The sequence below is a fragment of the Lepisosteus oculatus genome, chromosome 13 (assembly GCF_040954835.1).
Source record: "Lepisosteus oculatus isolate fLepOcu1 chromosome 13, fLepOcu1.hap2, whole genome shotgun sequence".
Taxonomy (NCBI): Eukaryota; Metazoa; Chordata; class Actinopteri; order Semionotiformes; family Lepisosteidae; genus Lepisosteus; species Lepisosteus oculatus.
This window is the reverse complement of record NC_090708.1, coordinates 5,387,076-5,409,232: the sequence shown is the minus strand read 5'-3', so window position 1 is coordinate 5,409,232 and position 22,157 is coordinate 5,387,076. Positions and strand designations below refer to the sequence as shown.

The following is a 22,157-nucleotide window of genomic DNA, read 5'->3' as shown; positions in this document are numbered from 1 at the left end:
TGTACAATTACTAATTTTAAGGGAGTGAAGAGTTTTGGGGGGTTATTTTTTACACCATTAAATGAAAACGACCACAGGATTAGGATGCTGGTACACATTTGGTCTTGTGGGCCTGATCCAAAACCCATATACAGCACATACATTTTGTCTTTAGTGCCCTTTACTGCGCAGCCTTTGAAATGTTTCCTATTGGATGCATCCGATAGCTTCAACAGCTTCTTTCCTTGCCCTGTGTGTTAATTCTGCTAATGCCTGCTGATTGCGGCCAAGATGTAGCAATTCCACAGCTGACTTTTTTACGCTTTAAAATCTGCTCCACTTCATGAGCATACTGTAGCTGGTTAGTGGAGGTTGGGCGCTGCCAAATTGGAAAATGATAATCGTGTTTAAAAGTAGACCATTTCTTAACTGGGCGACTCTGGAATACCGGAGTAGAGAAAAGGAAGTGTCCCATGTTAAACACTCGCGAGGTTTTCAGAGGGTTCAGCACAGTGCCAGTGGCGATAGCGCTGCTTGGTAACCGAGACAAAAGCAGTAGGAGTCAGTTTCATTAATAAGTACGGAAATAACCTAAAAGGGTTCTCTGCTGGAAGACCGAAAGAGAAAAAGAGAGATCGAACTATCAAAGCAGGTGAGAATATTACAAGTTATAAAGCTTCCATTGCAGTTATAATAAAAATTGCTGTACTGTGCGTACACAGTATGTGGCTCATATAGGGAAAGATAGAGGAAAGACTTGCTGAATCTTTCATTTCAGTATTTTGTCCTTCTGTTGTTTGGCTGCACGCCGTACTGTGATGCATTAAGTCCAGGAATATGGTGTATTTTTAGAATGTGCAAGTATCGCGTTTGAGTCCAAACGTGCACGTCCGAAATGTTAGGTTCCATTATCCTCATGATCGTGTTGCATGTACAGTACATGAAGATATGTTTCTTAAAAAGCATTTTAAGTATGTGTGAGAATGGTTGGGGTTGGGGAGTCATGAAGTTTTTGCGTCAGAAAGGTATTGTAGCAAATTCGTTACAGTATTATGTAATTAAACAATACGGTGCGTCTTTTCTCCATAGCAGGGCGCCTCTACAGTATCGTTTGTCGGTAGTTACCTTTTAAAGTCGCTCTTGACACGGTCTATAGTTAGAATTATTGATCTAATAATAGTAATATAGAACAAGTACCATTGTGACTGCAAGTTGTTTTTTTTTTGCTGTCGGGCCAGTTTCTCTATAGGAACCTCGTTTAGGGGGCATTGACTCAATCTGTCCCAGTTCCTTCCGACAGGTGAATATACAGGTCTGTTCCTGTAGGTCAGGGCGTGTCCTGGTTTTGTCTGTGTAGTAGCTCTGTAGTATAAACGGGTTAGCAGCGCCTTTTGAAATGTGAAAGGTGGCTGTCGGTTGCTCAAAAGACGTGCAAGTAAACTATGTGGAAACATGCATCTATATTCTAATAATGAAAAGAAGCACTAAAAAAACATGCCCGTGACAAACGTAATTGCACAGCTACGATATTCGATTTTTTGGGGGCTTTATCAAAAAGTTAAAAAAATATTCAGTGCAGGTGGCAAATTTGCTTAATATTACAGATGAAAACACCCAGTTTGGCACCCATTAACGTTTCAATGCAGTTTATTATTGGATTATTTTAGATAGTGCTTTTACCCAGTGGCCTACAGAAGGAAAAAGCACTTAGTGCAGTGCTAAGAGGAAGTTTCACCTACTGCATGATACTGCAAAAATTTAAACAGTGAAGAAGTACAATGAAATTACCTGTATTGGTAACTACAGCAAGTAAGATGCAGCAGAGTTACTTCACAATACGATTAAAAGAGGAATGTGCAGCAAATCGAAAGTTTGGCTCCTGAGAGCTCAGTAAAGGTATTTGCAAGCTGGTGATCTGTAGAAGGTTGTTTAAAGTAAAGCAGTGCCAATGGTAACAATTTACTGCCTGCCGAGGTAAGGAGACATATTTCGGGATCTATAGTGCAGAGTGTTGAAGAGTGTTTAGAAGGGGTGCAAGAAAGTTTTGGTGGTGCTGAAATCCTGTTTTTTTCTCAAATCCAGGTGGGTCAGGGGAGTGGATGTGGGGTTTAGGGACTTGTGGGGAAGAAACGAGGCGAAGAGGCAGGTTCAGGGGCAGTGGAAAAGCAGCCTCAGTCATAGGAGGTTTAGGATGAGACAAGGAAATAAAAATTAAGATGAGGGGAAGCCACAGAGAGCACAGACACACATTCTAATTGCACACTCCCAAAATATAAAAATGCCGTAACATACTGTAACGCTTACGGCCGACAAGCACTGTGTGTAAGAGCCGGCGTACCAGAGCGGGTGACGTCACCGCCCTTCCCTGTGATAGCAGGACCACAGCTACTGGGCTGTAGAGAGATCTCTCTTTAGCTCACGGGGCTGGGTCGCTGCAGAGAGACGCGGAAGTCCCGGGTTCGAGCCAGCTATACTTTGGGCCGACCAGATGCGGCAAGGGCGCCCGCCTGAGCCCCCGTTGCGTTACATTGGTGTCAGAAGCGGGGGCGGGATAGCCCTTCGCCGGGGACGGCGATTTAAGCGGGGGAGAGTGTAACGCTTACGGCCGACAAGCACTGTGTGTAAGAGCCGGCGTACCAGAGCGGGTGACGTCACCGCCCTTCCCTGTGATAGCAGGACCACAGCTACTGGGCTGTGGAGAGATCTCTCTTTAGCTCACGGGGCTAGGTCGCTGCAGAGAGACGCGGAAGTCCCGGGTTCGAGCCTCCAGTCGGGATGGGGCCGACCAGATGCGGCAAGGGCGCCCGCCTGAGCCCCCGTTGTGTTACAATATGTTGTTTTGAGATGAAGTGAGTGGAAAATGTAAAAATTAGCCCTGTGATTGTAGCCTTATAAATTATGCTTTTTAGATTTTACCAAGTGGCAGCACATTGGCATGATTATACATTCTAAAGAATCTGTGATGATGTAGAAATCCAAATATGAAAGCAACTGTTTTGGGAGTTCCCTGTTTTTTTAAATGCAATCCTGTACCAAATGTTTTTTATTTTTATTTTATTGTGGGGTGCAAGCAAATTTTATAGGGCACTTGAGACGGGTAAATCAATACAACTACATAAATAATCCCTCATCAAAGTCAGAAAGTGACATTGTGATGATGAAAGCTGTCTACAGAAGAAAGTAAATATCCAAGATGATGGAAAGTACTTGTTCATTGGTAGGAGGAAATGTTGCATATTAATACCCTTCCTCATATCTTATTGCTGATTAGGGACTTTCAAAACAGACTTCAGGTCTTTGGCATTACTGGAGTCTTTAGAGTTGTTTTTGCTTGCTGTAGCTGTCAGTCTATTGAGCAGCTCTGGTCAACTGGATCTCCTGTGGCTTTGTTCTCTTTGAGTTCTCCATTACTTATTTGAATTAGTCTGCTTAATAGGACACGTTTATCATTTTTAGATCTCGCTGATTTGGAAAAATCATTTTGGACTGTGTAGTAAAATCCAAATTAGTTTCTGTTTCAAACTTTTCCACTGCATTGTAAAGCCATCTCCCTCATCATATAATTGAACTTACTAATAATTAGTTAACTGAACATTTATAGTAGTGCTTTGTTCCAACATCCTGCATTTAAAGGAGCAGAATTTGACTTTCCCTTTAAAGTTTAATTGCTAAGTTATTTTTTAACATGGCTGAATACTGAGTTACATTTTTATTTATCCTAAGCTTCAGTTTAATACAACTACCCACTCCAGAGATATTGAACATGTTCATAGTTGGTTTTTTTAAATGTCTCATGCTGTGCAACTGTATCTTGAGGGACCTTTTTGGTTGGTACTCATTAACATGGTTTATGGTGGACTACTGGAAAGAATAGTGTATTATGAGTAGGCAAACTCATAAGTTCAGGAAAGAGTGCAAATACTATCTGGGACCATTATTCATATTTGCAAAGTCAATCATACTTCCTTTCTCTGTTATCAGTTATTTACACTGCCACAGTACAGCATTTTTTTTTTCGCTGTACCTACAGTATAAAAAAGCACACTTATTGATTTTGGTTTAGTTTTCAGAATGCTACTGTGCAGAGTTCAAAGGACATTGCCAAAATTAATACTTTTACAGTTATTTAGTTCTAAAAATGTAATCTTTTTTACAATCGTTCTCTATCTCTGAAATGTTCCCAATCATTATTTTCTTAGTTCGGAGAACTTATTACTTTATAGTAGCTGAGAATCCTGTTGAGACCAAAACAAGTCCACAGCTTGCATATGTATTCTGCTGGAACAGAATAAAACTGTGATGAAGACCACAATGTAATACTAGGTAAAAAAAAGCTAACTCTGGGATGTCAAAATATTTCCAATACTTTAGTTCATATTGATTTCCTATTGACATGTTCATTTTCTGTGTTTGGATTTCATTAATTATTAAACATGTAATATGCAAATACCATAGCTAGGAGTTTACCCCCTATGAGCAGTCTGTATTGAATCATTGTTTCTGTGAGTATTTTCACTCTGCATCAGCGCTCTGCACCCAGTAGATAAATACAGTAAGTGTGTACTGCATGTGTACCCCAGGCCACGTTCCCTGATACAAGAGTCTTTTCCATAGCTCGCCTTATTGTTTGTGAGCGTGCTAGAAAACACATAAAAATGTCTATTTTGAAAACTCATGCCTGGAAAGGTCCTTGAAAATGATGGAAACATTTATATTAGCTGAATGAATAAAGTGTGGGCTTGGGGGCTGAGTTCATGGCTGGCCAAAGCAGGGTGTTTAGCACTGTGTCACGTTTATCACAAGAATGTTCTGTTGCTGGGGTAGTTGATTGAATGTGCTGTTGTCTGAAAGTGTGAAAAATTCCTTGAATAAATATAATGGCAGATACTCTACCTAAATGAAGTTTTTAGTTTGAGCTAATTAAAGAGTTGAATAATGAATGCATTTAATTAAATGTGAAGGTTAATTGTATAGTTCTCTCTAAGTGTTATGAACTATTGAATTTTTAACCATAATGCCAGTTATTGGGATTATGTGTTCAGAATTTGATAAATGCAGTACTAAAATTAGAAACTAATACTATAAATCTCTAAGATGTATAATTTAATTTATTTGTAATTTAAAAAAATGGACTATAAAAAGCCTCTTACTCCTACATTCCAGCAATCTTCCATAATAGCTTAGTCCAATACAGAGTTACAGTGGGCTGGATCCTTTAATAGTTTATGTGGCTTATGCTTTTGTCTAAGTCATTTTATATATCCAGCTGGATATTTAACTGGCGCAATCTGAGTGAAGTACCTTATTCATGGACATAACAGCAGTGTCACACTTGGGATTTGAACCCATAACTTTCCAGTTACATCTCTAGCACCATAACCACTGCTCCACACTGCTGTCTTAACCTGGCAGGAGGTGGATGTGAGTCAGGAAACACAGTCCATCACTAGGCACACATGTACACGTGTACTCCAGTGCACTCAGACATTCATATGGGAGACAATTTAGAGAGACCAATGAACTAAGCTTGTCTACAAGCTATAGGAGAAAACCTTGAGTGAGTTACAGAAGTGATGTCACCCCCCTCTGGACCATGAAGATCTCAGCTGTGGAAGCAGTCAGACCATGATGGAGTTATCCTCTGTCCTAGGAGTGGAGCTGTACAGTATTTGTGTGGGTTTCACGAGCAACTGAGATTGAATCTCTGTCGAGGCAGGGAGAGCTGACCTCGTCACACTTGGGCTAGATTAATCAGAACATGTGTACAAGTCGAACCTTCCGAGTCTCTTGGTATGAAACAAGGTTGACCCCTGCTCATGCTTTATTTAACTCTTTTGTTTCCGAAGCTTCTGTTTTTGAAAATGTTGCTATATTAACCAATATCTGGGATAAACACAATTAACAACTGAATAAATTACTGCAACTAATGTTGCTTTCACTGTGGAGGATAGTTTAGAAATACACATTAACAGAAACAAATATAACAGGGCTTAAAACAGGCACAAAGATGGTTTGATGTCCACTTCCACTTTCAACATTTTCACGATGTTATTTTTTAATTTCTTCTGTAAAATGGTTAATATCCATAGGTAATACTTCAAACAGAAGCAGCTATATTAAAATGTTAATCATTTTTTATTCTTGAAACATTCTCTGCTGTGTCAATTGCTTTAAGTTCATTCTTTCAATTCCATTCTTTCAATGACATTATGGCCCACCTGTGTAATGTAGCATATAACACCTGTAATATTAAAACACATTTAGCCTGTCATATCTCATTTATTATTCTTTGTGTAGAAACAAATCTGTAAAATAGGTAGAGACATGATTGAATTCGGAGTGCTATAACATGATTTGTTGATGGTATTGTATCAAAACCTCAAATCGAAGACAGATTTTCAAGGAGCAATCGGGGAAAAAAAAACCCAATAGAATATGTAGTAAAGCAAATGTGTCTCCTAAACCATCTTTGATCCAAGGCTCGTGCAATCTTTGAATTAAAAAACTATATTAAATTTTAGTGTGAACCAGACTAATTTACTAAGTGCCCATGCATCCACTTCACTTTCAGGTTGTTTCCTGAACTAACTTTTTCTTATACACATAAACGCCCAGAGCAATTAAAGTCATAATGTCACATTAATTATTCACAATCATTAATCATGCAAAGAAAGTGCCAAAGCTGTTCTCCTGCTTCATTATTGGGATATTGCACAGCGGTTTTCTTGTAGAACAACATTTTGCTTACTTAGCTTACTCTAGTTTGGCACTGTATTTTAAGTAAAGGCTGACAGAAGATGTCAAATAGCCGTGTTGTGTATCATTTAATGAAAGTGGAATGAGTCTAAGAGTTTGACACCCTTTGATCCCAAAAAAATCATTACAGATCTCTATGAATAGTCCCAGAGCAACACCAGGAGTTCTAAAATATCGAGAGGAAGATAGGAACAAGGAGGACCCAGCACTACTGAATCTCATTAACCTAGAAAGCTGTGCCGTCCACATTGTTCATAGCAGTTCTAAAATAGTAAAATTATCGACACAAGCTGGGAAGCTATACAAAGCAATGAGTGTAATAAAATAACTTTGTTTTCTTCTAACAATTTGCCCTTGCAGATGAGTGGAAATGTAGTAGTAGAGCATGCACTTGAACTGTGGTCAGACATTTTCCAGGTCATTGACAGCTATAAGAATCTCCCCATCAGCACAGTTCTAGATTCACTGTTCCCTGGGAAATCAATCAACAGCCGACCTCCTTAATGAAGCAGAATTGTATTTTTCTGCTTCAGCTGCCAAACAACTCAAGCCATTCCTGAAATACATTCAGACCAGTGCATCTGTGGTGCTCTTTTTGCTAAGAAACACCTTACTCTTCTGCTATCACACATCATAAAGAAAGATGTGCTTGGAAATGAATCTGGACAAGACACTACATGTGACATTAAAACTTGGATTTTGACTTTGCTACAAAAGCAAGCACTGGAACAAGCATCTGAAAACTAGTGCACAATTGACTGAGATTAATGGAGTTTAAGTTAAAAGGCATTGTCTTTTTGATGCCACATGGAAAGATTGCTCCAGATTTTTCTGAATGTTAAATGGCATACTGTTCCACAGTGTAATGTGATCCTTAGAGTATGTAGATTTTCCTGAACAGAGTTGTTCAGAAATCACAAGATTCAATTCCATATATCTGGAGAAGATAATGTAGGACTGTGTGGAGATGCTTAATTCTTTGTCATGTTTTTCATTCATGTGGTAGTCCTGAATTTGACAAACTCTTGGGATTGGTTCAAATTCTTTTGACATTTTCCCTGTAGACATACAGCTGTTGGACAATGGTACCCTAAAGCAAAGACATACTTATTGAGCATCTAAAGGAAAAGACTTGTTCCGCAACATAGTTTGCAAGATTCCTTTTCATCATTTGGAATGAATTCATTCAGTCATTCATTCCAAAGTAGTTCCTGCGGTACTTAAAACACCTGTTTTTAACAAGTACCAAAAGTTTTAAAGAACCAAAATAAAACCACGATCTCCATTTATACAGGAGAGACACAAGATCTTGAAAAACAGTGATGCAAATGGATGAATTTTCAGCAAATGAATAAATGAATGAGTTGAAAAAAGGCAATACTTCATTTCTCTTGCCAAATGAAATGCTCATAGCAAAAAATCTCTGGAAATTGCTGAGTTGAACACAAGCTAAATAGATTATTTCATAGTTTTCATTATTCACGGAGCTTAGAATTGCCCAGTTTTTAGGACTGCATTTAAAGTAATTGGTCTCAGTATATTGTTGGCCCGTAAAAAACAAAACTTTAATGACTGCTCTCATGTAAACAGCATATTCCCCTATTTAGATGATACATTTGATTTCTTATAGTGGACATTTTTCAGTTTAGTAACAATTAAAGATTTATTCCCTTCTAAAAGAGAAGAAAGGAAACAACATTTCGATTGTAGAGCCTTCTTCGAGTGTGAAGTCAGTTTCAGTTTTTCAGTTCTTCTGAATTTTTCAGTTTAGATATCTTTTCGTGGTAAAAATTAGCATTCCATGGAATAGTGCTTATATAGGCAATACTTATGCTGCATGGTCAATTGTCTGTAAAATATACATTATTGTACTGGGAAGCCATGCATAACCCGAGCAGCATGAGTGATAGTGTGCTCTTGTAAAGCACAGGGCCTTGACTGATAAGTCAGTGTGTGCATACCAGTGCCGTTTGCTTACATCTAAAAAATGCAAAAAGGTCATCCAAAGGCAGTTTGATGTAAATTATCACAAACATGTTTAAATAACCACCCTTTTCTGATGTTAAAGTTTTTTATTCAATTAAAGCAAAAAAAATTACTAGCAATCAATCGATCAAAGTTTATATATCAAATGCACAACAGTACAGCGTGCAGCAGTAGTTGCTGGCAATTCAATTTCTTTTCTATGAGCTCACTGGGGGGAGGGGGGGATAAAAATAACAAAATTAAAGTAACAGAATAAGGTTAAATAATAATACATAAAAGTGAAATAGAAATTGAATAAAATAAACTCAGACAGAGCTCAATATAAATAGAGCTGCGATGTGTCCAGGGTGTATGCAATACATTATGTCCAAGTAGTGCAGTATGCCGAATACAATGAAAACTGTATGTCCATGTAGCCATTACTGGTGATTTGCTGAAGGAGCTGCAGCTTGGCTATTTAACAGTCTTATTGCCTGGAGGTAGAAGCTGTTCCGTAATCTGTTTGACTGAATGATTCAATACCATTTACCGGACAGTAGGAGAAAAAACAGTTTGTGCCTGGGATGAATAGGGTCCTTGAGAATTGACCTGGACTTCTTAAGACATCTAGCTGAGTAGGTATCCTGGATGTTTGGTAGCTCACAGCCGGTAATGAGCTGCGCTGACTTCACCACCCTCAGCAGTGCTTTGTGATCCCGGGCGGAGCAGCTCCCATACCAGGCAGTGATGCATCTATTCAGGATACTCTCAATAGCGCACCTGTAGAAGTTGGCCTGGATATGTGATGGCATGCCAAACCTCTTTAGCCTGTGGAGAAAGAACATTGCTGCTGTGCTGTTTTGATCATGATGTTGGTGTGGTGGGTCCAGGTTAAGTTATCTGTGACGTTAACTGCCAGGAACTTAAAACTGCTGACACTCTCCACTGAAGTCCAATCGATGTAAATGGGTGTGTGATCTCCTGCCTGACATTTCCTATAATCCACAATCATATCTTTAGTCTTATTGATGTTCAGAAAGAGGTTGTTCTCCTGGCACCATGCTGCCAGGGTTTCAACCTCCTCCCTGAACTCAGACTCTTCACCATCTATGATCAGGCTGATGACTGTTGTATCGTCCGCAAACTTAATGATGGAGTTTGAATTATGCCTGGCAGCACAATCATGGGTAAATTAGGAGTAGAGGACAGGGCTAAGCACACAGCCTTGGGGGGCTCCAGTGTTTAGAGTCAGGGTAGAGGATATGTTGGTGCACACCCTCACCACCTGCGAACGGTCCGTCAAGAAGTCCAGGATCCAATTACAAAGGGAGGTGTACAGTCCCAGGTCCTGGAGTTTGATGATGAGCTTTGAGGGCACTATGGTATTAAATACTGAGCTGTACAAAAAACAGAATTCTCACATATGTTCCTTTCTTATCCAGGTGTGAGAGGCAGTATGGAGGGCAGTGGCAATAGCAGCCTCTGTTTACCTGTTCTCGCGATACGCAAATTGTAGTGTGTCTAGGGTGTCAGGCAGTGAGGAGGTGATGTACTTCATGATAACTGATGTGAGTGCAACGGGGCGGTAGTCATTCAGGCAGCTGACTCTCGGTTTCTTAGGGACAGGGGTGATAGTGCTTTTCTTAAAGCAAGAAGGAACTACAGACTGAGCTAGAGAGAGATTGAATATGTCCGAGAAGACATCTGCCAGCTGGTCTGCACATGCCTTCAGAACACGGCCAGGGATAGCATCAGGGCCAGGAGCCTTGTGTAGATTGGTCTTTTTAAAAACTTTACACACATCCTCTCTGGATATGATCAGTAAGTTTTCATCTTGGATTTCTGGAATCCTCCTGGCTGGATCTGCGTTACTGGCCTTAAACCGGTCACAAATCGATGACAACTAAGCCTATTTGTCTTGTTTTGTTTTTTATCTCTGTGTGTATGATACTGTTACTGTGCGGGCAAAGTGCAAGAAACTCTCCCCACAAAGTTTATAGTTCCTGAGACACAGCTGATGGGGAGTCTTAATAATTAAAGATCTTAAGATTTAATTAACCAAATGTATGGTATATTCAGTATTTATTTATGAACAAGTAATAGGTTTATTCCATGCTGAAAAAAAGAAGAAAGAAAATGCAACATTTCGGCCGTGGAGCATGGAATACACCTATTACTTGTTCCTTTGCAGTCTACGCATGCTGACGCAACTACCCACCTGAACTACTGTATTTATTTATGTTTGTTACGGCAATAATATTTATGGTCTTTGAGTGGAGTTTCTTTTTAGTAGGGAATAGAATATAAAAATAGAACAGGGAATTCCAGCAAACAAATACAAATGTGTGTACTGTTATACTGTACAGTACATACTGTAACTTAGGCTGTGGTTATAAAAAAGGAAATTCTGCTTTTTATCTTTTAAATTTATATTCAAGGGTTCTCATCTATTCCCAATGTAATTTATGTTTTTCAGTGTTATTTTTAAAATTAAGAATAAGTACTGGAAAAACAAAATGTAAATCAGTAAAGTGATGTGTGAAGTCAGTTATGTATATTTATCGCTGGTGTATTTTAAACAGAACAGTCAACCTTGCCAGCAGCTTTTTGGTAGAAGCCAGAGTATTTTTAGATGGAGTTGAAGTTCTTTCAAGTCCTGTTGTGATATCATAGATATTCCTGCTGTGTGACTGTCATCGTCCAGAAAGAATACAGTGTTGATGAAGAAAAAATTGTTTCCATCTCGGTTATTGCAAAAAATGAAAACAAGAAATGTTCCCTGAATGCCAAATTTAAAAAAAGTAAATGCATTTCTGCTTAAAGTATGTCCTCAGTATGAGCTTCTTCTGAAATTATAAGTTTATATGGAGATGTTAAATCTCAGGTTTACATAAAGATTGAAGAGCACTGCGCAATTTATAGAGTGGGCAATGATTGTTGTTCTTAAGACCGAATGACACTCAAAGCTTTTCTTATGATGTAGTGTTCTTGGCCTACATTACAAAACCTGAACAACACTACAGCATTTTATAAGGATTGTTATCTGTAAACTCGTTTTTCCAGGCTTTCATTTTTTTCAAGAGCTATTGTTAATTATGAAATTCTGTAGTAATTTTAAAATATACATTCCATCTAAAATAGGATATAAAAAAGAAAAAGGCAATTGCTTGTTCTTTCAGTATTTCCTAGTGATTCATTGTTTTTTCTTGTCTGACTGTAATAAGAATAGACTTTGAATATTAATATACATAATTCAATTTAAATTCAGAATAATAATATATAATGCAGTTTAGGTTTTAGTTTTCCCTGCTCTGTGGTAAGTTTGGAAAAAGCCGCAGATCCAAATTAGATGCATATTGGAAACAAACATGCAACAAAAAGGAAGTGTTTCAGAGACGTTTGGTTTTGTGTCTGCTCTGGCAGCCAAGCAGCGGGGTGAGTTAACAGTGACACAGCAGCCATTTTTTTCACCATCCATCCGTCTCCCTGTGCCAGTTGCTGGGGAAACAATCACTTGGAGACTTGGAGTGCCTGGAGTCAGTTTACGACCATGCCCATTCCAGACCTGACACAGCATGGTGCTCTGTCATTGAGTTTCGGCTCTGAGCCAGTTCCTGAGTTTCTTCACTGAGCTCCCCTTCTCCGTTCCTGTGTTTCGCTTGCTTTCCACCTAATGCTTTGTTCCCCTGTGCTTCGTTAGATGCACTGACATCTACTTGCTTGGTACTTCCTCGCCCGGATCACCCCTCGGCTTTGTTTGCCTATAATGTGTTCCTTGGCTCTAACCCTTGCTTGTTTCTTCAACCTGTCTCTTGGGTTCCCCACAGCTTGTTACCACCCAGTCTCTGCCCTGCTTCGGGCTTGGGTTTGAAACTTGACAGAGAGTCTTGGATTCACTCTCCATTGCAAACTGGAGTTTGTCTGTGTCCCTAGCTAGCCACGGCAGCATGTCAGCTTGCTTGTCTGGCTACTCAGCTCATCAGTCAGCAATCAGCCTGCAGCTCATTTCCAGAGTGCACATTCCCCGCTCAGTCTGGTTCCTCATGCATAGCTCTTTACATTTCCCTCTGTGCCGCTTGCAGGTTCCCTGACCCAGCTGCCGGTCACCCAGCACCTGGGTCCTCTCCCGGACCACACTAATAGTCCCATCTCAGTAGCGCGCACGACATTACAGTTTGGATGATAAAATGCTTGAGTTGTTTTGCCACAATTTCTAATCTCTGCCTGAGCAGATCATTAACTACCAAGATAAGAATATTAGTAGTGGTTAAGAAATTAGACATGTCTCATATTTGTCTTTTTTTGAGGGTTTTGTACAGACTCCAAAACAGAAGTTATACTTGATTAATATCTGTTAAATACGGCACCATCCATTTTAGGTGCCCGTCAAACAACATTTGTTAAGGTGTGATCTCAGGACAAGACCTCATTGTTTTATTTAAAGATTTTACAGATGGTCTACTTGTCAATATGTACTGTGGACCCCCATTGACAGTAAAACCTTCTCCAGAAAAAAAAACACATAAAAAAGCATTGCATATTAGCTTTGGGACATTCATTTTGTCAGTCTTTTTTTAAGGCCTTCCCTGCTGTCGTCAATGGATCATTACTTTCTTGAAAAATGTTGACATGATTTTGTTGAGTCATTGCCTTTAAAGTAACAAAGGCAATAGAAGGTTGCAATGTCTGTCTGTCTGATGTGTTATGCTTACAGTATGATGTTTGTTTTTAAACCAATTCGCGTAATGTCGGCATTCTTAATATTTTTGGTTTCCTACCCATTAACATAGGAGAAGTGAACAATTTTTCGATTTATCAGAACGGGAAATTCCGTTATTGACCTGCCAGAGAGTTTCAGGTTTGCCTGAGAAAACATACTCATTATAGGAGCTCAGAGGTCATTTCAATTTTCCAGAGCCTGTTAATCAAGCAAGGCTGCTTTCACATACTGTATGCAGCTCTTGTGTTATCTAAGGCGAATGTTATAGCAATTGCTGCTCACTAAGCTACATCTGCTAACACTTTTTAGTGCACAAGTTCTTTTTCAGATTGACTTTAGTGGGTGTTGAAAATGTAACATCAAGCTCCCATCAAATCTTTGGTGTCAGAAAATGTTTTCAATATTTATTCTCAGAAGTCCTTTGGTCTCAGTGTTCTTTGGTGCCAGAAACATGGAGAGAGTTCGTGTATAGCTTGGTTTATGATTTTTGGAATCACAATAAACAACAAAGTACTGTGCCTTGGATTTTGAGTTTATTCTATGTGGCCTTTTTTTGTTTGTTGCAACAGCAGCAGTCTGTGTTTGTTTTTTTGAAGCCCAGTCTGAGCTGATCAAAGCTGGGAGGGTAAAATCAGTCTTAGTGATTTTATTAAAAAACTTACAGTACCCCTGCTACTGAATGGATTTAGAAAATTTGTATTGAATGAGTACTAACATTTGACTAAGGACTTAGGGCCAAAACAGCTCCTGAAAGCTGACAAATTGACTTATTGATCTTTTTACACACACACAAAGTAAACCTTAGGGATCCTAACTATACAGTATATACAGCAACCCAGCTCTGTGTGGGTACCTTTTATAAATGTAATAAACCTTCTTATCTTGTTTGAATAGTTTTTCTATGTGTGCTGGATAGCCACTATCCAGACAAGGGCTCTGAATTTCTAATTTTTAGAATTACAGTTTTTAAGACTAAGTAATCTCTCAGTGTGGTATGAAGTCTGAAAATGAATGTGAAACCTGTCAAAAGCTATGTATTTGTTGCATCTTTTCTATTCTTCTTTCAATTCACTGTATATTATGTGTAATTATTTCTTTCAGTACAGAACATTTTTATTTCCCTATAGGTTTAACATTGGCAGTTTTTTTTGTTTGTTTATGATCGGCAGAAAGAGATGAAGTGGGCATCATTTCTGTCATTGTTGTTCCATTTACCAAATGTGTTTCATGATATATAGTATATAACATCTATTTCTGTTGTACAAATAATTAACCATATGTGTAATTCCTGTCTTAAAAAGGATCTCACTGTATTTATTTTTCCTCTCAATAGGCTTGTGTTGAAGAGAACATGACAGTATCTTTCCTCTACTGCAGTGTGTTTCTTGTGGCTGTTGATCTGTTCTCCAGTTCACATGGTCAAGATGAGCTTGTGATTTTAACTAAAAAGGGGAAGGTCAGAGGAACACAAGTGTCCGTGCTCTCAGGATCCGTTACTGCTTTCTTGGGAATTCCTTATGGACAACCCCCAGTAGATAATCTCAGGTTCAAGAAGCCTGTACCTTCCAAGCCATGGACTGGTATCTTGGATGCGACAAAATACCCGAACACTTGCTACCAATATATTGATAAGGCTTTTCCAGGGTTTCCTGGAGCTGAAATGTGGAACCCCAATACCATGCTTAGTGAAGACTGTCTTTATTTAAACGTGTGGGTGCCCTCACCTAAGCCACGTGATGCAGCAGTGATGGTATGGATATACGGTGGGGGGTTTTCCACAGGAACGTCTTCACTAGATGTTTATGACGGGAAGTACTTGACCTACACGGAGAACGTAATCGTAGTGTCAATGAACTACCGAGTCGGGGCTCTGGGTTTCTTGTCTTTACCAGGGAACGATGAAGTGACTGGGAATGCAGGGCTGTTTGACCAGAGGCTGGCCCTCATGTGGGTCACAGGCAATATTGCGGCTTTTGGAGGGGATCCCAAAAGTGTCACGATTTTTGGCGAGAGCGCTGGCGGAGCTTCTGTGAACTTCCACATCCTTTCCCCAGGAAGCCATCCCTTCTTTTCGAGGGCAGTCATGGAGAGCGGCTCTATCAACTCTCCATGGGCAGCATTACCAGCCAGCATCTCACAAAACAGGTCTTTGACTTTGGCTGAACTCCTTGGATGCCCAGTTAAGGATGATGCCGATGTGATTGCTTGCCTCCGCAAGAAAGATCCGCAAGAAATTGTGGACAAGCAGTTTACTGTAATGAAGGAGTCGCCACTAGTAAGTACCTCGTTTGCCCCGACAATTGACGGTGATTTTCTCACCGATTCACCTGATGTTTTGATCTTTTCTGGACAGTTTAAAAAAACTGACATTCTGCTCGGAGTAAATAAAGATGAAGGGACTTATTTTTTAGTTTATGGGGTTCCAGGATTTAGCAAAGATAATGAAAGCCTAATCACAAGAGAGCAGTTCCTGTCGGGTGTGAAATTTGTTCTCCCACACTTCAGTGAAATTGGCCGAGAGGCTGCCATTTTCCAGTATACTAATTGGACGGATGAGTTCAATCCGGAAAATAATCGGGATGCTTTGAGTGGCATTGTTGGGGATTATAATTTTGTATGCCCACTGCTGGCGTTCACGCAGAAGTATGTCGAATTTGGAAACAAAGCTTTTTTGTACTTTTTTGATCACCGTTCTACAAGAGTTGCCTGGCCAGACTGGATGGGGGTGATTCATGGCTATGAAATAGAATTTGTATTCGGACTGCCCTTAAACAGAAGTTTGGGATACACCGGTGCAGAAGAAGCTTTGAGCAGAAGAGTCATGAACTATTGGGCGAATTTTGCAAAAACAGGGTAAGTACATTTGCACTTGAATACAAGTTTTTTTATAAGTGTCTCTACACTAAACGGATTACTAGGCTTCACAGTGTATTGGAGCAGTTAGGATTTTCACATTCAAGAATCTGTGAGGAAATTTAGCTCCATTGACAGAGGTTTAATATCTGTTTTCTTTCTAAGTTTTTGTCCCTATAGGTAACAAAGAAAATTTAACAGAATGTAAGAGAAAAAAATGCTATCATATTGTTTATATTGCGTATAAATCTATTTGGTAAAAAACTGATATGCCTGCTGTTCATTTGCATTACCTTTTTATTGTCAACAAAGATAAAGCATGTTTTTGTTTGTTGCATGATGTTGTGTTTGACAGGGATCCCAATGGGCAAAGCTCACAATGGCCAGCATTTTCCTCAAAAAGCCAAGAGTACATTACATTGAACACAAAGTCCCCACAAATCCATGGGATGCTACGTGTCCAGCTTTGCAAGTTCTGGAACAGTTTCCTCCCAAAACTCCTTGCAGTGACAGGTAAAGAATAAATATAACAAAATAACAATTTTTTTTTTTATTTTTCATTCAGGCTTTTACCTTTAAAAAGTCAAAATTGTAAAACATACACGTCGGTGGGAGTCCATGATTGCAATCAGAATAATACGACTTACTGTTTAAAGTGGTTTTGGAGTACAAATAAAGCTAGAGGATGCATTTAAAATTGTAAATATGTACTGAGGATCAAAGGATGTATCAGCTGTGCATGCGTATTTCAAATATTGATTTTGGCATTGTATTGATCACTCATGGCTGTAATTCATGTGACTTTGACTATTGCATAAGCACTAAATCACCACATTAGTATGAGCGTTGATTGGGCACAGGTGATAAGATGATCATGACCCGTTGAATGTAAAGCTTGTTGAAAATCAAGACAAGAAAACCCTGAAAGTGATTAATACAATCCCTTATCAAGAGAACAATGCCTTTGTACCATCAGTATGTAGGAGGATACCAGAAATGTCTAACCCGTGAAGACATTATGGCATAAAATAATATGTAGTTACCACAATCTTCATCTCACCAAGATCAATGGTCCAAATTTGATGCTTTGGTCTGGAGTATCCTTCATTACAGAACTATATCTTGAAGTAATTGATGGCAACAAGACTGTGGTATTACATCCTCATATTGCTCATTACGGTAGTATTCTTACATGCTGAGAATATGACAATTATACTGTCCATATAATGCTTGCCAGACTTAAGCCCTGTTGAACTTTTCTGGGATGAGCTGTGATGACATGTGCTCTCCAGAGTTACCTGTTTTGTAACCTGGAGCAAACCTTGCATCATTTCAAATGGTGGTCTCCATTGCAGTATATAAGGGATGTTTCTTTTCATGCCAGTACAGTTCTGCACTTTCTGAGACTTATTTATAACTTTACCCCGATGTTTAAGTAGAATAAAAACATTTGTAAAGGGAAAAAAGTTTACTTAGAGATCTACCAGTCTCTTATTTTTAATTTTTTTGTAATACCTCTTTTGTAAAGGTATAGTGTACCAGTATAACCTTTTTTGAACCTTTTATATATTTGATACACATCCTACAAATAATTTTTCAATGAATCATTCAAGAGTTCTGTAACACTCCCTCATGCCAGTACATGGTTTCCTTGGCAACCCATGCAACTTCATCTACCACCATAATTACAAGCTGTGGGTGAAAATCGATACTACCTGCTTGCAATTAAGGATCACTTAGCACCGGATATTGAAGACCAGTTTCCACACCACTTCCTCTGTTTAGTCTTAGAGCTTTGGTCTTGGCATTCCTCAGAATTAACGGTGGCTTAGTACTAGTGGACATTGCACATAAGAAGTCATTCTTTAAATGCTATGTTTAAAGTGGATGTACATCTTTAGTTTGGTAAGGTACAAGTCACTGTTGTTTTACAAAAGTAAAATAATTTAAAAAACGAGTATCTCGTTTGACCTGTGAGGTCTGTTGATGTAGGAGTTGATGTAGGAGTGTTCTTAATTTTTCTTGAAATACGCTATCCTGCAATATCTTCTAAAATATTCACTGTACTTCTCATTAGTTATGTGAAATTTTTACTTCAGTTTGTATTTGCTTCTGAGGCTGGACCACTGTAAATATGTTTCCTTCCTTTTTCTTGATAGAATAACCCACCAGTACACACACTATTCCACACTAAGCTTCAGGTCTCAAAGTATTAAATGTACCTCTGAGCTACTCTGTCCTCTCTTTCTCTTTGTGATAGCCCACCATGAGTTCACTTATATTTACTGCCATCTGAGGTAGCAACAGTTTCAGACAAAAGCAAGTCCTGAGTTAACTTGCCATGAAGGCAAGGGTAGTGAGCTAAAAATATGAAGTTGCAGACTTCAGTTCTTGAGCACCTGTACTTGCTTCTTATATACAGTAACAAACACCCAGAATATGTCAGGTGGTGACAGTGTATGCTGCAATTTCCATTGCACGAGTAGGAATGTTGCGATAGAGACTTGGAGGCAGTAAAACCGTCCCAACAATTGGGAGAGTTAATGGACAGTTTGCACTAGAGGGGGTACTTCATGTGTGAAGTGCTCTAGCAAGCACTTGTCTTTGGTAACAGTTGCCCAATCTTTTTCAAGCACATGACGTCTTTATATCTCTGTCTTCCTCCTAGTTTGTCTAATTCCATCATGCTAGCATTTTACACTGTTTGGGGTTACACATGAATAAATCAAGCGTGCTGACATTGGACAGAAATAACAAAACTGCTAGCATAGGAACTGACAAGATAGATATTTTGCTTAAGACTGATGTTTGGTTTTCTTTTTTTTCCCAGTGGACATTGAAGAAGCAGAACAACAGTGGAGGACAGAATTTCATCGATGGTATTCATATATGCTGGATTGGAAGAATCAGTTCAATGATTACAACAGTAGACAGCAACAATGTGAAGATCCCTGATTGTTTAAGATTTTTATTGTATTGTATTTTAAAAAGCATTATGCAAGAAATGGCTTTATATTTTTTAACCTTTTTTAAAAATATATATCAATTTTAGTGACTGTAAAAAAAATACCAATTCTTTGTTATTAATAAAAACACATTTTTATTACAGTTCTTACTGAGTGCCTTACACTGTATTCTTACAGAGGAGTCATACCAATGTTAAAGCATTTAATATGAAGGGAATGTTTTCTGAATACAAATATAAGATTCAGCTTTTCATTTTGATTGTTACAGATATTACCAATCGGTAGAAAATTAACATTTGTTTTTAAAAAAGAGTCTTTTCTTAGTGTATTTTGGAATAATCGTTACGTTTAAGCATTTAAGTTTAGACTGTAATAGGTCCTAAGTGACAACATATCACAGTCCCTTTGTCGTCTCTCTTGTAGACCAAAGTAAAGATTAATGTCTTGTCCGAAACAGTGTTCAAAAGAAAGCTGGCACATAATGAAAGATCTGTTTGTGCTCTATTTCATCCATTAGAGGAAAAACGGCCCTGTGCTATAAGACCAGAACTTGGAGCTATTGTATATAGATTCCCATCCTTTATCAGATAGCTGCTTATCCTGGTAAGGGTCACAGCAAGGGTGTCCCAGAAAAAGAAGATGCAGGGTGGGAATGAAGGAACATGATCTCCTGAGATGGGCCTTCAGTTGATTGAAACACTAAGGCAAAAGGAACAATTTAGCCTAGTGAGTCAGACTTAGTCTGCATGTGTTCTGGACATGGAAGAACACTGTGCATGTAATAAAAACCCATATGAACACGGAGAATGTGAACAGAATTAAGAATTTATTTTTGGTGTGCACTTTTTTTGAGGTGTCATAAAACAAATGCATAATGGTCTCTGACATAGTGATAGTCTGACATAGTGATTACCTTAATAATATAAATGTAAACTCTCTCATACTACACAATTCCCAAAGGTGTATAATAAATTTTAAATTCCTAGTGGAGTAAAAACTAGTTTTCTCGTTCTATTGTACTATACTGTATGTGATGATTTAAGTCCTCTTTGTTTTTCCCTTCTAGCATAAAATGTATGTTAGATTGCTGTTTTTTTATTTTTCTTTTATTAAAAAAAATGAAGTTCAATCTTAAATGTCATTCATTCATTTGCAAGTTAATCATTCATAAGTGGTTTTTATTGACCTTTTGAAAGTGATGCAGCAGAAAACAGCTTTTGGCACTTTGGGTCATGCATTGTTCTGCAGTGTATGCATCTTTTTTTTTTCTTTTAAAACCTTCCGAATTGTTTAGCATATCAAGAGACATATTTAAAGATACAATTTTAAAGCTATTTCGATAGAAAAGCAATACAGTCTGAATCCATAAATAATTTAGCAAATTATTGGGAGTACAAATTGGAGAGGTTATGGATAACAGTACTGAATATTTTGTTTATCATTTGAGACTGGGAAATTACAAACCAGTTAGACAATTTTTATGATCTTTGTAAAATACAGAAAAAAAACTTTTTTCAACGTGCATCTTTTCATAAGGATATATTTCAGATGATGTTTCTTTTGTAACCTGGTTAAACTGTTACTCTGACTCTTTGGTGAATTATGGATTAGGCCCTACAGTATGTATTTCACACAATGACAATAAGGTGGATGCAAACCTATTAAATTCAAACATGTTGCACTGCTAATACTCCAGCAAATAAAAAAAATAAAGGTCTTTAGAGTGCTGTACATTTTTTTCACTGCAGCATTTTTTGGTCATGGTGGACGTTGAGTGCTTTCATGAGTTTACTTTTGTGGCTGGAGTATTGGTTTCTGTGCAGTGCCTAATTGGCTGATCGGCATTAAAATGTAGGCTTGTGCCTCCCTCTTGTTGGCTAGGCAATCAACAAAAAGTATTCAAGTAACAGCCTTCAGTTTTTTAAAGGCTGGTAAGAAACTTGGCTCTAAGGGAAAAGAGATAAAGCAGGAGAAAGCAATTGGGTTTGAACTCAACTGCCGGCAGTGCTGAGTTGTTTTTTATTAAAGCTCTTCAGTGAATTTTAGACTTTTGCTTAAACATTTTGTTGGTTTTGTGTTATTTTATATGTTTGTGTTCTGCAACTATGCTTCTGCAGTTTCCAGTCATTTGTGGACAATCTAATCCCATCTGCCATAGTTTCAGTGCTTCAAAAAATCACTACATGGAGAATACGATTACATGTTTGCTATTAATAGACTAAAGAGCAGTGGTGTCCTCAGTCCTATCTTAGGGTCTTCTTTTTGTGGGATTAGAAGGCTTTTTTCATCATCCTTAGCCATCCTTCTCAACATTTTCCAATATTATATAATTATATTGTATGTTCTAAGTAATCAGAGCTCCTCCACATTCAGCTTTTTCTGAAATCTTTCAGTGCATGAAAAAAAACAGAAACAACGAAAACCACCATAATTTGATTCATTTTTAACTTAGCTGAGTGATGACCAACAACAGCTGAAAAGGGCTTGAAATTGTCATTTTTATTCTCCAAGAATATTAATACATTCAGATCATGTTTCATCACTGCTTGCTAATCTGCCTTGGTCTGCTTGGTTGCTATGAGGGCTTCTGGAGCATAAGAGAGTATGCAATCAATAAACTGATAACATTTCTTTTCTTTTGGAGCTTCCACTGTAGGCGTAGAATGTAAAAGGACAGTTTTAAGGTAAAACACCACTTATCTGACACTTTCCACTGCCAAAGAGACAGGTGATGCATTTGTCCTCATCCCCACAAGTTATACTATATGAATCTGGCATTTTCTGATTTCTGAGGGGAAATGGTCCAAAGTTGGACATATAGTCTACTGTGTTTCAGACAAGAAAGAAGTTATTAATGATGTTAGGTACAAGTTAAACTTCCTATGGTATATTGAAATTACCATATGTTATTTATGGTG

The 22,157-nt window shown here is 38.4% G+C and overlaps 1 protein-coding gene across 1 annotated transcript; it reads left to right on the top strand.

Moving 5' to 3' along the window:
- Positions 1-315: 315 nt before the first annotated feature.
- LOC102683466 (cholinesterase) lies at positions 316-20,368 on the top strand. The gene is made up of 4 exons (XM_015360921.2): positions 316-631; positions 14,754-16,273; positions 16,629-16,786; positions 19,104-20,368. Exons 2-4 carry the CDS (start codon positions 14,772-14,774, stop codon positions 19,226-19,228), a joined length of 1,785 nt encoding a protein of 594 aa, XP_015216407.1. The 5' UTR covers positions 316-631; positions 14,754-14,771; the 3' UTR covers positions 19,229-20,368.
- Positions 20,369-22,157: the final 1,789 nt, after the last annotated feature.

What these genes read in the sequence shown, in the direction of transcription:
- LOC102683466 (XM_015360921.2), top strand. Translation starts at nt 14,772, where the DNA reads ATGACAGTATCTTTCCTCTACTGCAGTGTGTTTCTTGTGGCTGTTGAT. An exon ending in GCGAATTTTGCAAAAACAGG is followed by an intron (nt 16,274 to 16,628) that starts GTAAGTACATTT and finishes TGTGTTTGACAG; the next exon opens with GGATCCCAATGGGCAAAGCT. An exon ending in AAAACTCCTTGCAGTGACAG is followed by an intron (nt 16,787 to 19,103) that starts GTAAAGAATAAA and finishes TTTTTTTCCCAG; the next exon opens with TGGACATTGAAGAAGCAGAA.